This window comes from Camellia sinensis, chromosome 2 (assembly GCF_055761805.1).
Source record: "Camellia sinensis isolate YWXY chromosome 2, ASM5576180v1, whole genome shotgun sequence".
Lineage (NCBI taxonomy): Eukaryota > Viridiplantae > Streptophyta > Magnoliopsida > Ericales > Theaceae > Camellia > Camellia sinensis.
Genome location: NC_138962.1, coordinates 215,020,375 through 215,033,039, shown reverse-complemented (window position 1 = coordinate 215,033,039; position 12,665 = coordinate 215,020,375). Strand labels below are relative to the sequence as shown.

The window sequence follows — 12,665 nt, the reverse complement described above, 5'->3', positions numbered from 1 at the left end:
AATCAATGCAAAAATAGGGGAAAATGGGACTAGATTCTCACCCTTGAAGCCTTCTTCACAAATGGTGCTCCAATGGCCTCCTTTAGCTTGGATCCTACACCAAAACCTCAAAACCAGTCCTTTAGAACCTCAAGAGCCAAAGGAAAGTGAAACCCTAGGTGTTTGTGTGCAATAGTAAGAACTAAACACTATTTTACACACACAAGAAGGAAAAGAGAGAGAGATAGGATGTGTATCTAATCCTAACCCTAAAACCAGAGCTTGGTCTGTATTTTTCTCTCCCTCTAATGTCCAAAATCTCCAACCCTTGCAACAAGAGAGAGAGCTCCTCTATATAGAAGCTTCTTGTCTTGTAAAGCTTACAAGACAAGCTTCATAAAAGGGAGATCCCTCCATACACGTGTATAGAGGGATGCAAAAGTAAGACAGCTGTCTAAAAATATCTGCAAAAGCAGATGAACAGCAACCGGCCGGCCAAAAATGCCATCTTGGCCAAAAAGAGTGCCGACCGGCACAAAATAGTGCTGACCGGCAACAAAAAGTGCCAGCCGGCAATAAAAATTGCCGATGGCAGCAAAACACCAGTCGGTGGCCTCTAGCCACTGCCGGTGGTGGGGTGGGGATGGTCTACAAGCCCCACCCTGCCTCTCAAGGGCAAGATGCAAGTGTTTGGTGCAAAACCAGACACTAAACGGTCGAGTTCGGGGATCCTGAGGCAAGGCGCGCGAGCCGAGACCTCCGGGAACTCCAAACGAACACAAACATGGAAGATCACCGTGTGTTCAAACAGTGACGTCCAAGTCTTGAGGACGGTCAAAAATGGGGTGTCTACAGATGCATACAACGTTTATCCCTAATTCAGCCCCCAATTCCTCTATGGATAACTGCATTTCTCTTGAAGACGACAACAGTCCAAGTGTTGGAAACAATCCAACTGTTGGTGAGGGCAGTGTCTCTGCAAGGGGTAAATGGCCTATGGGTAGGAAAGCTACAAAAGAATTATTTCAGAGAAATCAAGTCATTGAAACTGAAGTCCAAAAAATGAGCATACAATTGGAGACATTTAACCAACACCTTACTAAGAAAGAAAAGAAAAAATAGGAAAGAGAAGAAAAAAGGATTCAAGCACTAAAGAGATGAAAGAACTTGAGATGAAAAAACATGACTTTGAGATGAAAAAGGAAGAACACGTAATAATGACTAGGACATTTCTCATTTGGACCCTCAGATGAAAGCGTATTACACAATGCGAAAAAATGAGATTTTCACCAAGTGGTCCACAAATGTGAGCAGTCCAAATTTTTATTTCCCCCCACCTCCTAATGAATAATTATGGGTTAATGTATTTTTAAATTTTGCAAATTCATTTATTTTTTTATGTAATTTTTAGTCTTTATTTGCAATTAATTTTTATTTTGTAATGAAATTTCGTGTTGTCTTTTTTTTTTCTTTTTTTCTTTTTTTTTTTTTTGAGTATTTTCTACTTCACAATGTAATATTATTTTGTACTTCACGATGTAATGAAATTTTTCAATAAATTATAATGCAAAAAAATAAATATATTTTTTCAAATGAAGGCAAAAAAAAAGATAAAATAAAAAGACATTAAATGAAGATAATTTTATTAGAATAAAAAGACATTACCTGATATTAAATAACGTTAACTGTCATTAAAAAGATAAAATACAAACTTAATCTAACTCTCCAGCTCAGAACCACAAGTGTTCAATTAGATCATTACAAATTGCATTATGGGCTTCAGTAGATCTAATCCTCTGTCGATTCAACATAAATTGAGCATACTCCTCAATCAGATCGCGTGACATTTGACAGCCCAAATTACTGGTATCAATCTCAAGTTGTGCTACACTGCATTCATTTTCTGGAATATCACGCTCGTCTTCAATGATCATATTGAGCAAAATAACGCACGTCTTCATAATGTAGTACAGATCCTCATCATTCCAACCTCTAGCTAGAACTCTGACAATGTTAGATCGTGCTTCGAGCACTCCAAATGCCCTTTCGACATACTTCCGACATGTCTCCTGCATCCTCGCAAATAGTTGTCTCTTTGCGCCTTGAGGTTGAGATATTGTTTTCACAATCGTTGCCCAACGAGAATACATACCATCAGCAAGATAATACCCCATGGTGTACTCGTGATTATTAATGGTGTAGTTGGTAGCAGGGGCACGTCCTCTAGTTAATTCAACAAATAAAGGCGACCTGCCAAAAATAGTAATATCATTTAGAGAGCCAGGCATGCCAAAGAAAGCATGCCAAATCCACAAGTTATAGGAGGCAACTGCCTCAAGTACAGCTGTTGGTTTGTGGTAGTGTCCAGTGTAAGCACCGGCTTGGGCAGTTGGACATTTATCCCAATGCCAGTGCATATAATCCAAACTCCCTAACATTCTAGGAAACTCGCGTTGCTCTCCCTCTTACAATAATCTGGCGACATCTGCTTCATTTGGGGATCTTAAGTAAATGGCTTCATAGGCAGCAACAATTGATCTGGTAAAAAAATTCAAAGGTAGCAATGGCAGTACTTTTACCGATTCTAATGTACTCGTCTACAGCATAAGCAGACACGTCGTACTGCAGGATCCAAAGTGCTGCAATCATCTTCTGTACACCAGATAATCCAGGAACACCAGTGGCATCACGAGTTTGGATGAAGTACTTATTCACTTGTTGAATATCATGTAAGATACTAACAAACAATGACCGCCTCATTCGAAAATGTCTTCAGCAGTATTCTTCTGGATAGATAGGATTATCTGCAAAATAATCTCTATAAAATTGTTCGTCGCATTTGACCCTCTCACGATTAATGTATCGACGACCACTTGTGGAACCAACACGTCTGGTTTGTTGGTTTAGGCTTAACGTCTGTATTCTTTGTTGTTGCGTTGTGAATAGGTGCATCATGATGATATCATCATCAAATGATGAAGATTCATCAAAATCTCTATTCAATATGGCTTTAGTCAAACTATTCATTGTAGGTGGGATGGGTGAGTGGATGAATATGAAAATTGTAGAAAAACTTTTGAGTGGGTACAAAGAGTTTAGAAGATATGAAAATGATGGGTAGGTGAATATGTAAATTGTAGAAAATCTTGTGTTATAATTATAGAAAAAATTGTGGGTGGGTGAATAATGGATGGTTGTTGGGTGGGTGGATGAATAATGGGTGGTTGTTGGGTGGGTGAATAAATAATGGATGGTTGTTGGGTGGATAGTTGTTAGTGAATAATTACTGGGTTAATAATGGATGGTTGTTGGTGGTTGGTTGTTGGTAAATGAATGATGGGGGAATGATGGATGATTGTTGGTGGGTAATTGGTGATTGTTTATTTTTTATGTGTAGTTAAAAAAATTTATTAAATATGTAGTGATATGTTTTTTGGTGGGGTGAATTATATTTTTTTTTCCAATTTTTCATTTTTTTTTATTTTTTATATTTGTCTAGTTGGGAATAATATAAATATATAATTTTTTTTTTTTACAAACAGGTAAAAAAATGTCACAAAAGACAAAAAAATAAACAAAAATAAAATCACAAAAAAACCTATATCCAAGCGAGACAAACCCATTGTGATACTAACCACTTCCCACGTACCCAAAGTATTCAAACCTGGTACGCTCAGATACCAAGTTGTCACGTCCTCAAAATAATACATAAATAAATCATACATAAGATCCATAATAAATAAAGAAACATTTTTATTTACAATGATCAGAGTGTTCCTTACAAAAAAAAAGTATTACATGTTAACAACAAAAGTAGATGCCCTACGAGCTTACAACTTTCCAAGTTAATACTTGGTTAAAACAAAAGAAGAGTTCTAACTCTTTACATATTAAGTCCTTGGCTCGAATTACATGTAATACAAAAAGATAACACATAAATAAGTCTTCAGCCTCTAAACCTCCCACGCTACGTCCTTGGAGGTGGCATATCACCTGTACCTGAAAATGGTGTTCCAAGTAGGGTGAGTCAATGCCCAGTTGAGATATACTAAACAGTATATGAGAGATAACTAAAACATTAGCATTCAATAAATGTTTAACGTTTGTAAGCCAACTTACAATCTGTCCACAACCAATCCACTCACAATGTTCAATGTTATCCAGACAATTTAAAATGAGACTACAACTCATATATCAACACTTCAAAAATCAACAACATTCAACACTTCCATTCACATGCCATTTTACGGGACTACGTCCGAGGGAACCGGCACCCATATATATAAAAGATTTTGGGATCTTCACCCTAGACACTCCGGCTAACTTAATTATCAATAGAGTCCATCCCCTATCTCCTCCCAAACAAATGGAGTACATCCCCTATCTCTTCTCAAACAACATACATATATAATGTCTTTAAACATATAGTCGTATACAATGACCCAACAATTCACATATTCAATGTGTTAATTCCACCGTCACATTCAATGACACAATCCAATTGATTAGTTTCAGTTTCCCTAATCATCATACATTGTCTACAACAATCAAGATTATCCTCCACCAATAGCCCAAAACAGTTATTTCTAAACAGGTAAATAAATCTATCAACAAATAATTTATTTCATTTTCCATAGGTGAGTGATTTATAAAACCAACCATGTCATTCAATCACAATCCCTTCCAATTTCATAATTTCATAACCAATTTCATTATTTAAACAAAATAATTTATTTAATAAAAATTAGGGCTTCCCCCCCCCCCCCCCGCCCCCGCATTTTCCAAATATTGCACCCAAGGCTAAATCTCACCCTTATTTCACAAACAACCCCCAATTTCAAGGTCTCACAACATATGGAACAAAATATATATGAACCCCTCTTTTATAGTATTAATTTCAAACCCTAACTTTAACCAAAATTCCTAATACTCTCAAACAACAACCATATATACGAAAAGACCAATATCTTTGTTAAAACTCATAAGAGTGAGTACATTATCCCTACCTCAAATGAAGAAGTTCAAAGGAGAAGAATGAGAAAACCCAAGATGCTCCAAATCCAAGTTTTTTTGGATCAAAACGAATCCCACGCGATACTCAAGCTTTTATACAAAGGGACTAGGGTAGAAAACCACTAGAACAAGGTGTATTTGTAGAGAGAGAGAGAGAGAGAGTGGAGAGAGAGACCACCGGATTTAGGGTTTGAAGAGAATTGGGAATGAAAAAGTGATGCATAAACCCGCTGCTGTGAACTGATATAAACAGGTCTCGCTCAAGCGAAGGAGTGGTCGCTCGAGCGACCAGAGACAAAATAACCTCGCTCAAGCGCAAGAAACCTCGCTCGAGCAAAAAATGCAAAGCTTCAGGTCTACAACCCAGACGCACGTTCGAGCGCAAGAGTGGTCGCTCGAGAGAAGGAACACAAAACATAGGGCTCGCTCGCTCGAGCGAAGGAAGCTTCACTCACGCAAAGGATATCAACCTTCAGGTTTTTCTTACCAAGACGCAGACGTACGCTCGAGTGTAAGAGTTCTCGCTCAAGCGAAAAGACAGACCCAAGGCTCGCTCGAGCGACAAAAACCTCACTCGAGCGAAGAAACAAAATTCTGGGCAGCTACCATTTGTTTCCACTCACACCCAACTTGTTCCAAACTTACTCAACACATCCTAAAACTCAATTACAAGGAATTAAAGGATGGAAACAAGATATAGACAATAACACAACCACAATCCCAAGTCTGGATTACAATAAATGAAGGGGAAAAACCTGGATCGCTATACATCAAATTTGATAAAAGAAATTAAAAAAAAAATCATCTCCAATGCTTCATCTTTTTAAATTTTCCTCAAATTTTAATTTGACGAAGGATTTGATGAATTCTCAATTTGATGAAAAAAATGGTTTTCCCTTGATTTGATAACATTTGATGAATGGATTGGAGATAGATATTTTAGCACTTTTTCATCAAATTTAAATTTGTTGAAAAAAAGGTTAAGGATTGAAGATGCTCCTAAAATTCAAACAATGCTTATATGGGAATTACATAAATTTTCCGATCTTACCATTGGATCATGCCTCAAAATTAAGGTGCGTTGAGATTTCTACATGATCCAATGGTTGGGAATGTATTGATAGATAGGACAGAGGAATTTTGGTTTTTTTTTTTTTTTTGCTGAGTAGACAGACGACCCTGGTCCATTATAGTTGATTGTTGACCTGATCTATAAAATAGCAAATAATTGCTCTTCTTTTAATTTTCCAAACTAAGAAGTAAAGTATAAAACATATGTATTAACAGTAAGTTATTGTTCTTCTTAGTCTTCAAGTTATTTGTGCCTTCTTTCTCCTAAAATAGAGACGGTGTACAGTTCTAGTTTTAGTTTTGGCATGAGCACACTACATATAATACATATGCTGGGGGGAGGGGGAGGTGGGGTAGGGCTCGGGTTAAAAAATTCTCTCCCTTGCCCTCGACCCGAACCCAATCGGTTGTTCAAAGGTTTCCCCAAATCCAATCCTACCCTATTCAACCACCCCCGAACCCATCCCATTATGGTCGGGGAGAGTCGGGACCCGATGGATCGGGGTATTTTGCCATCCCTATCTATCTGTGTATTTTTTCATAAAAAACTGAATTGTTTCAATACATGTTCTAGGAGTATGTTGCTTTGTGATTTTTTAGGGAAAATAATTGAGACAAGTTTAATTCTGTATTTAGAAACTTATTTTTATCTCTGAAAATAGAAGCTCTAAAAATAGTGTGTCGTGCTACTTGTGAGGGAATTCCTTTCAGCAAAGAAAAAAAAAATCACAAAATTGTTAGTTTTCCAGGATATTTCAGAATTCATTTACACTCACTTGTAGTAAAATGTAGCTAGTAGAAACATTAAAATATGTTATTAATACACAAGAATAAATAAAATCAGCTTCTTTTTAGAGGTTTTATTGGTTTACGTGTCTAATGATTCCAAACTCAGTCATCAATTCTTGTTTGCTTTCTAACAACTATCAGAATTGATACTGAAGTTAAAAACAATCCTCTTCAGTATTTGCAGGAACTGATCACACCATGCAATTCTTACATTCAATCTTTGAAATTGGGAAGAGTACGTGGGAAGCAACTCAAAAATGGGTTGGATATATCAACTGCCTTGAGGCTAACATGAAAAATCTCAAACGAAAGACAGAATACTTAAGCAGTCAAGAGAATGACATAAATAAATAAGTGAGCATTGTAGAGCAGCGGTCAAGGACAAGGCGAAAGAAAGAAGTTGAAGTTTGGCAAAAAGATGTGCGAAGGATTAAAGGTGATGTCCAAACATTGCAAATACAAGAGCAAGAAATAATTTGATGGAAGAATGCCTTCTCGCGTGTACCGTTGGGAAAGCTTGTTGTGGAGAAGATTAAGGAAGTGGCAGAGTTGCAAGAAAAGGACAGATTTTCTAATGATTTCTTGATTGATGCATTTCCAAATAGTGCACAGTTCATACCAACTACTGGATCTCTTGGTGAAATCACAAGTGCAAGGAACATGGAGAAAGTTTGGGAATACCTGATGGATGATGAGGTTAGAAGGATTGGCATTTACGGAATGGGGGGAGTTGGCAAAACAACCATCATGCATCACATCAACAATCGACTCTTGAATGAAACTTGTAACTTCGGTGATGTTATTTGGGTCACAGTATCTAAAGCATTCCCTGTTAGAAATCTGCAGAGGTAGATAACTGAAGCGCTAGATCTTGATCTTTCAAATTATGGGGATGATACAAGAAGATCATCATAAATATATACAATGCTTTCCCAAAGGAAGAGGCATGTGCTCATCTTAGACGATCTATGGGAAACATTTCCTCTGGAGAAGGTGGGTATTCTGGAACCACCCAGATTTAATGGATGTAAATTAGTGTTAACTACAAGATCGTTAGAAGTGTGTAGAAAGATGGAGTGCAAAACTATCAAAGTGGAGCTTCTCACGGAAGAGGAAGCATTAAATCTATTTATGAGCAAGGTTGAAGAAAATCAAACAATGTTTACTCCGAAAGTGAAAGAATTTGCAACAGAAGTTGCCAAAGAATGTGCGCGTTTGCCCCTTGCCATTGTTACTATAGCTGGAAGTACGATGAGAGTAAATGACATTCACGAGTGGAGAAATGCATTAAATGAATTGATCAGTTCGACAAAACAGATCAGGGACAATGAAAGTGAGGTGTTTGAGGGACTAAAATTTAGTTATAGTCGCCTAAACGATGAAAAGCTCCAACATTTTTTCTTGTATTGTGCATTGTATCTAGAAGACCATAAAATCCCTAGGAAAGAGCTTATAGGGTATTGGATTGCTGAGGGACTAATAACTGAGAAGAACAGTATACAAGCAATGTTCGATGAAGGTCACACTATATTGAACAAACTCATAAATAGTTGCTTATTGGAGAATCTTACCAACATATATAAGGTAGAATGTGTAAGGATGCATGATTTGATAAGAGGTATGGCTCTCAACATAACATCAACTAGTCCTCGATTCATGGTACAAGCTCGTGAGGCATTAGAAAGAGTAACATATGAGGACTGGTCTAAGGATCTTGACAGGGTTTCTTTAATGTTCAACAGGACAAAAAAAACTTCCTTCTAGACCACCCATTTGCCCTCAGCTCACCACCTTACTATTGAGGGAGAACAGCTCTCCAATATTATTACGGATTCTGGATTCTTTCTTTATGCATATGCATCAACTCAAGGTATTGGATTTGTCCTTCATCGGCATAAAGTCCCTGCCAGAGTCCATCTCCAAGTTGGAGTATTTGCATGCATTATTACTAGAGTATTGTTGGCAACTAGAGTACATGCCATCACTGGAGAAACTAAAAGCATTGAAAGAGTTAAAACTGACTGAAGAACAGAATGAAGAAGTGCCACAAGGTTTAGAAGAATTGAGTAATCTCAGGAATCTTGACCTCTCCCAGAATTACAGGCTACATACGTTTCCTTCTTGGAAGTTATGCAGACTCTCACAACTCCAATGCCTTAGAATTAATAGAACAAAAGTAAAAGCTAAGAAGCATGGACACGGATACGTGACCCGACACAGATACGACACGGACACGCCGACACGTTAATTTTCAAAAAATGCAGGACACGATGGGGGACACGCATGAAATATGTAATATTATATATTTATTATATGTTATATATATGAATATATCATTCAAAGATAATAAAAAAATGTAATATAACACTAATTCCTATAAATTTATATGATTTTTGTTTTATTATTGTATCTTAAGTTGTTTTGTTTAAACTTATAATTAGTTTCATATGTGTCCAATCGATAGACACATGTGTTTATGCGATTGACACGTGTGCCCTCCAAGTGTCCAATGAGTGTATTGGTCTTTAAAAGAATTTAAAAAATAGGACATATTTTGAAGAGTGTCGGACACGTGTCCTAAGAGTGTCCAAAGAGTGTCGGTGTCCGACACAGACACGACACGGATACGTTACCTTCTTAGAAGTGTCTGTGCTTCTTAGAGTAAAAGTATTGGCAGAAGAGCTGCTGTGCTTGACGCAATTAAAAGTTCTTGGAGCTCAGTTTCACAATGTGCAAGAGCTTACCAGTTACGTGACATCTCAACAGTGCCAAAGTTTGGAAAACTACCACGTTATGGTGGGAATTGTTTATAAAAATGACCGAGATGACATACAAGAAGACTACTTTGCTGAATCAAAAGAAATTTGAACTTTTTAGAAGTACTGGAGTAAATCTTGTAGTGCTCCCCAGAAACATAGAGATCCTTGAGATTAGAAGATGTCACTATCTGATTAGCTTAATGGATATTCAGTCGTTGAGGGATGCAAGAGATTTAAGAATATGTGAAATCCGAGACTGTAATGGTATAGAATCCATCTTTTCATTATCATCCTTCTCAGAAGACTACCACACCCCACTAAGAATGGTTGAGGAATTATGGTTTAGTGATTTACCCAATTTTAGGGTACTCTTTGATGGAGTTATTCCACCATGCAACATTTCCTTTAACCTTAAGGAATTGTACTTCTATAGATGTCCCAGAATCAAGATTATTTTCCCTGCCAAGTTTTTGCAGAATTTTCCAAACCTTGAGCAACTTGTGGTGTGTGATTGTGAGAATGTGGAGGACATAATGCTGGAAGCAGAGATGAGTGAGTGGGGCAATCATCAAGAGGATTGCAGCACAGTCATACTCCCAAATTTCAAGAATTTAAAACTAGAAAATCTACCAAGACTCAAGGGCATATATAAGGGCATAATGGTTTGTGAATCTTTGAGACATGTTTATGGAAGCACGTGTCCCATGGTAAGGAGACTGCCTCTTTCTTTGCACATGGATAGTGAGCAAGTATCAGCACCACCTGCTCTTCGGTCCATTGGAGGAGAGGAAGAATGGTGGGAATCTCTGGAATGGGATGATCCCCACACCAAAACCACTCTACAACCTTTGTTCTTTCGAATTTAAGGTAATGTAGTAATATTGTGTTAGATTAAAAACACGGCAACGTGCATTTGAGTAAATACTTTAAAAATTTTCAATTAGCCCTAGATGTAGTGGAGTCACAACACATTTGACACCAAAATTCATGTCACCGAAGTTTCAAATATTTGTGTATTGGAATTTAACATTGTTATTCACATAAATATTTTGGATATGGCAAAATACAACTAGTAGACACATACTAGGTTTACTAGTTATCAATGTGGGTGAGTTTTTATGTTTATGATACAGAGTAAGGTTTATGAAAAAAAAATCATTACTTTCACCTTATTTTCAAATTTATATTGAAAAATAATAATAATATTTCTTCGGCATGACCCTAAAAAAAATTGAAAATACTCAAAAAAATCTTTCTTAAAAGTTGAATTTATTATAAAAGTTCTACTAGTATATTAACTTTGAAATTGTAATGACGTAAATACTAAACTTCAATTTCAAAACACTTGCAGAGATAGAAATCAAGTGTACACATGCACACACATGAACTATTGTTACATAAGATGTAGAAGCTCTTGAATTTCATATTCAATTTTGTTAGTTGTTAATTGAATACATGTAAATTTGTACAGATTGTTATAGAAAATAATTTCAAATAATCTTACAATGAAATGTGAGAAATTAAAATTCGAATACATTTTATAATCTAGTTTCATATATGATGGCCTGAAGCAAGACAGCGTAAGATCTTCTCATGTATGAAGTTCTACTTAGAGATATTAGAGACTTGTTAGCCTAAGCAGTTGGTTCACCCAAGGTCAAATTGTAGCCTGTATTGGTATGTGCTAGTTAATTGATTAGACTAGGAAGTCAAGCTCATTAATTCTTCCCTTTTTATGCATATTTCTCCCTGAAACTAATTAATTAAGGTTAAGGGTTAACCAGTGAATTAAATATTAGCTAGTTTTGATAGAGATATGGGGGTTACTTAATTTATAAGAGAAAAGTTAGGTACACTGAATTCAACCATAAAAAATACAATGTTGTGTGTTTATTTTCCTTTTTTTCGTGGTAGTTTTTGAGTTCATAGAACTGTTTTTTTTTTTAAATTATTCCGGATTCTTTTTCTACATGTTCGTGAAGAGTTTTGTGAACTCTTTGGCTTACGGGTTGCATTCATCTCACTGCAGTAAAGAGGGTAAGTGACCTCATAGTTCGTACAACTTCATGTTCCATTTGGAAAATGTCTAACATTGAGTAATGAAATCCCTCTTGATTATTATAAAAATGAAAATTTTAATGTTTGCTTTTGTTTATGCTAAAGGAGGATCAAGTAAGAGAATTTCAATTAACTTTGAGATTATCAAAACAATTTGTGATAATTGATTTATCGTTATCGAAATGTTTTGCAAGTGTTGTAGGTTAGTAGTTATTTACTAATAACAATATTAATTCCACACTTTTACTTTTAGATTTTGGAAGGAATCCAATATTTTTCCTAGTGATTTTTGTATATGGATAGGGTATATCCATGTGGTACCTTCCACTATTATGATTGGTGAAAGGTAGTGGAATAGGGGCATTATGTTGGGTGTTTGGGAACAATAGGGGGCATATATATTTGTGATTGGTGAAAGGATAGTGCCACTTGGTACCCTATTGGTATCCAAAACTTTTTCAATATTTCACTTCCTTCCAAACACTAAGATTCAAATTTTTTGCTTGGTTCCCACATGGGAGTTTTGAGCATTTATTGTTGAACTCTTCTTCTATAAATAGGGGAGAGCATTCCATATTTCTTCAAGCTTCCATTGAAGGCCATTTTTTGAGGATATCCATGATATGTAGCTTCTAGTTGTTTTTTATATTTATGTATAGAAAGAAAGAAAACAAAAGAATTAAAAATTCAAATAGACAATCAGTATGATAGCCATTTGGTCCGAAACAGTTTATGTTTTTCTCTAACTGTAAATCAAAAACACAGAATATGCAGCGGATAAAATAATCAGATCATACCTTCTTGATGATAGAACCTTCTTGGATAAATCACGTGCTTCCAGAAAACTGATAAATCAACCCAGCAGTGGAGTGATATCACAGATTGAATATCACCCACACAAAATCACAGTGCAAAGACTTGATCGTTGTTTTGTGAGAGAGAGTCAGTATATGGGTAGAAATAGACTATACGTTGTTTCTCACTTGATTACCCATA

The 12,665-nt window shown here is 36.2% G+C and overlaps 1 protein-coding gene and 1 pseudogene across 1 annotated transcript; one reads left to right on the top strand and one right to left on the bottom strand.

Moving 5' to 3' along the window:
• Nucleotides 1-858: 858 nt before the first annotated feature.
• LOC145819421 (uncharacterized) lies at nt 859-2,739 on the bottom strand. Its single transcript, XM_082913414.1, has 4 exons — nt 2,573-2,739; nt 2,449-2,517; nt 1,717-2,229; nt 859-988 (listed from the first exon to the last, which is right to left on the bottom strand). Exons 1-4 carry the CDS (start codon nt 2,737-2,739, stop codon nt 859-861), a joined length of 879 nt encoding a protein of 292 aa, XP_082769540.1.
• Nucleotides 2,740-2,932: 193 nt separating this feature from the next.
• LOC145819420 (disease resistance protein SUMM2-like) lies at nt 2,933-12,196 on the top strand (annotated as a pseudogene).
• The last annotated feature ends 469 nt before the right edge of the window (nt 12,197-12,665 follow it).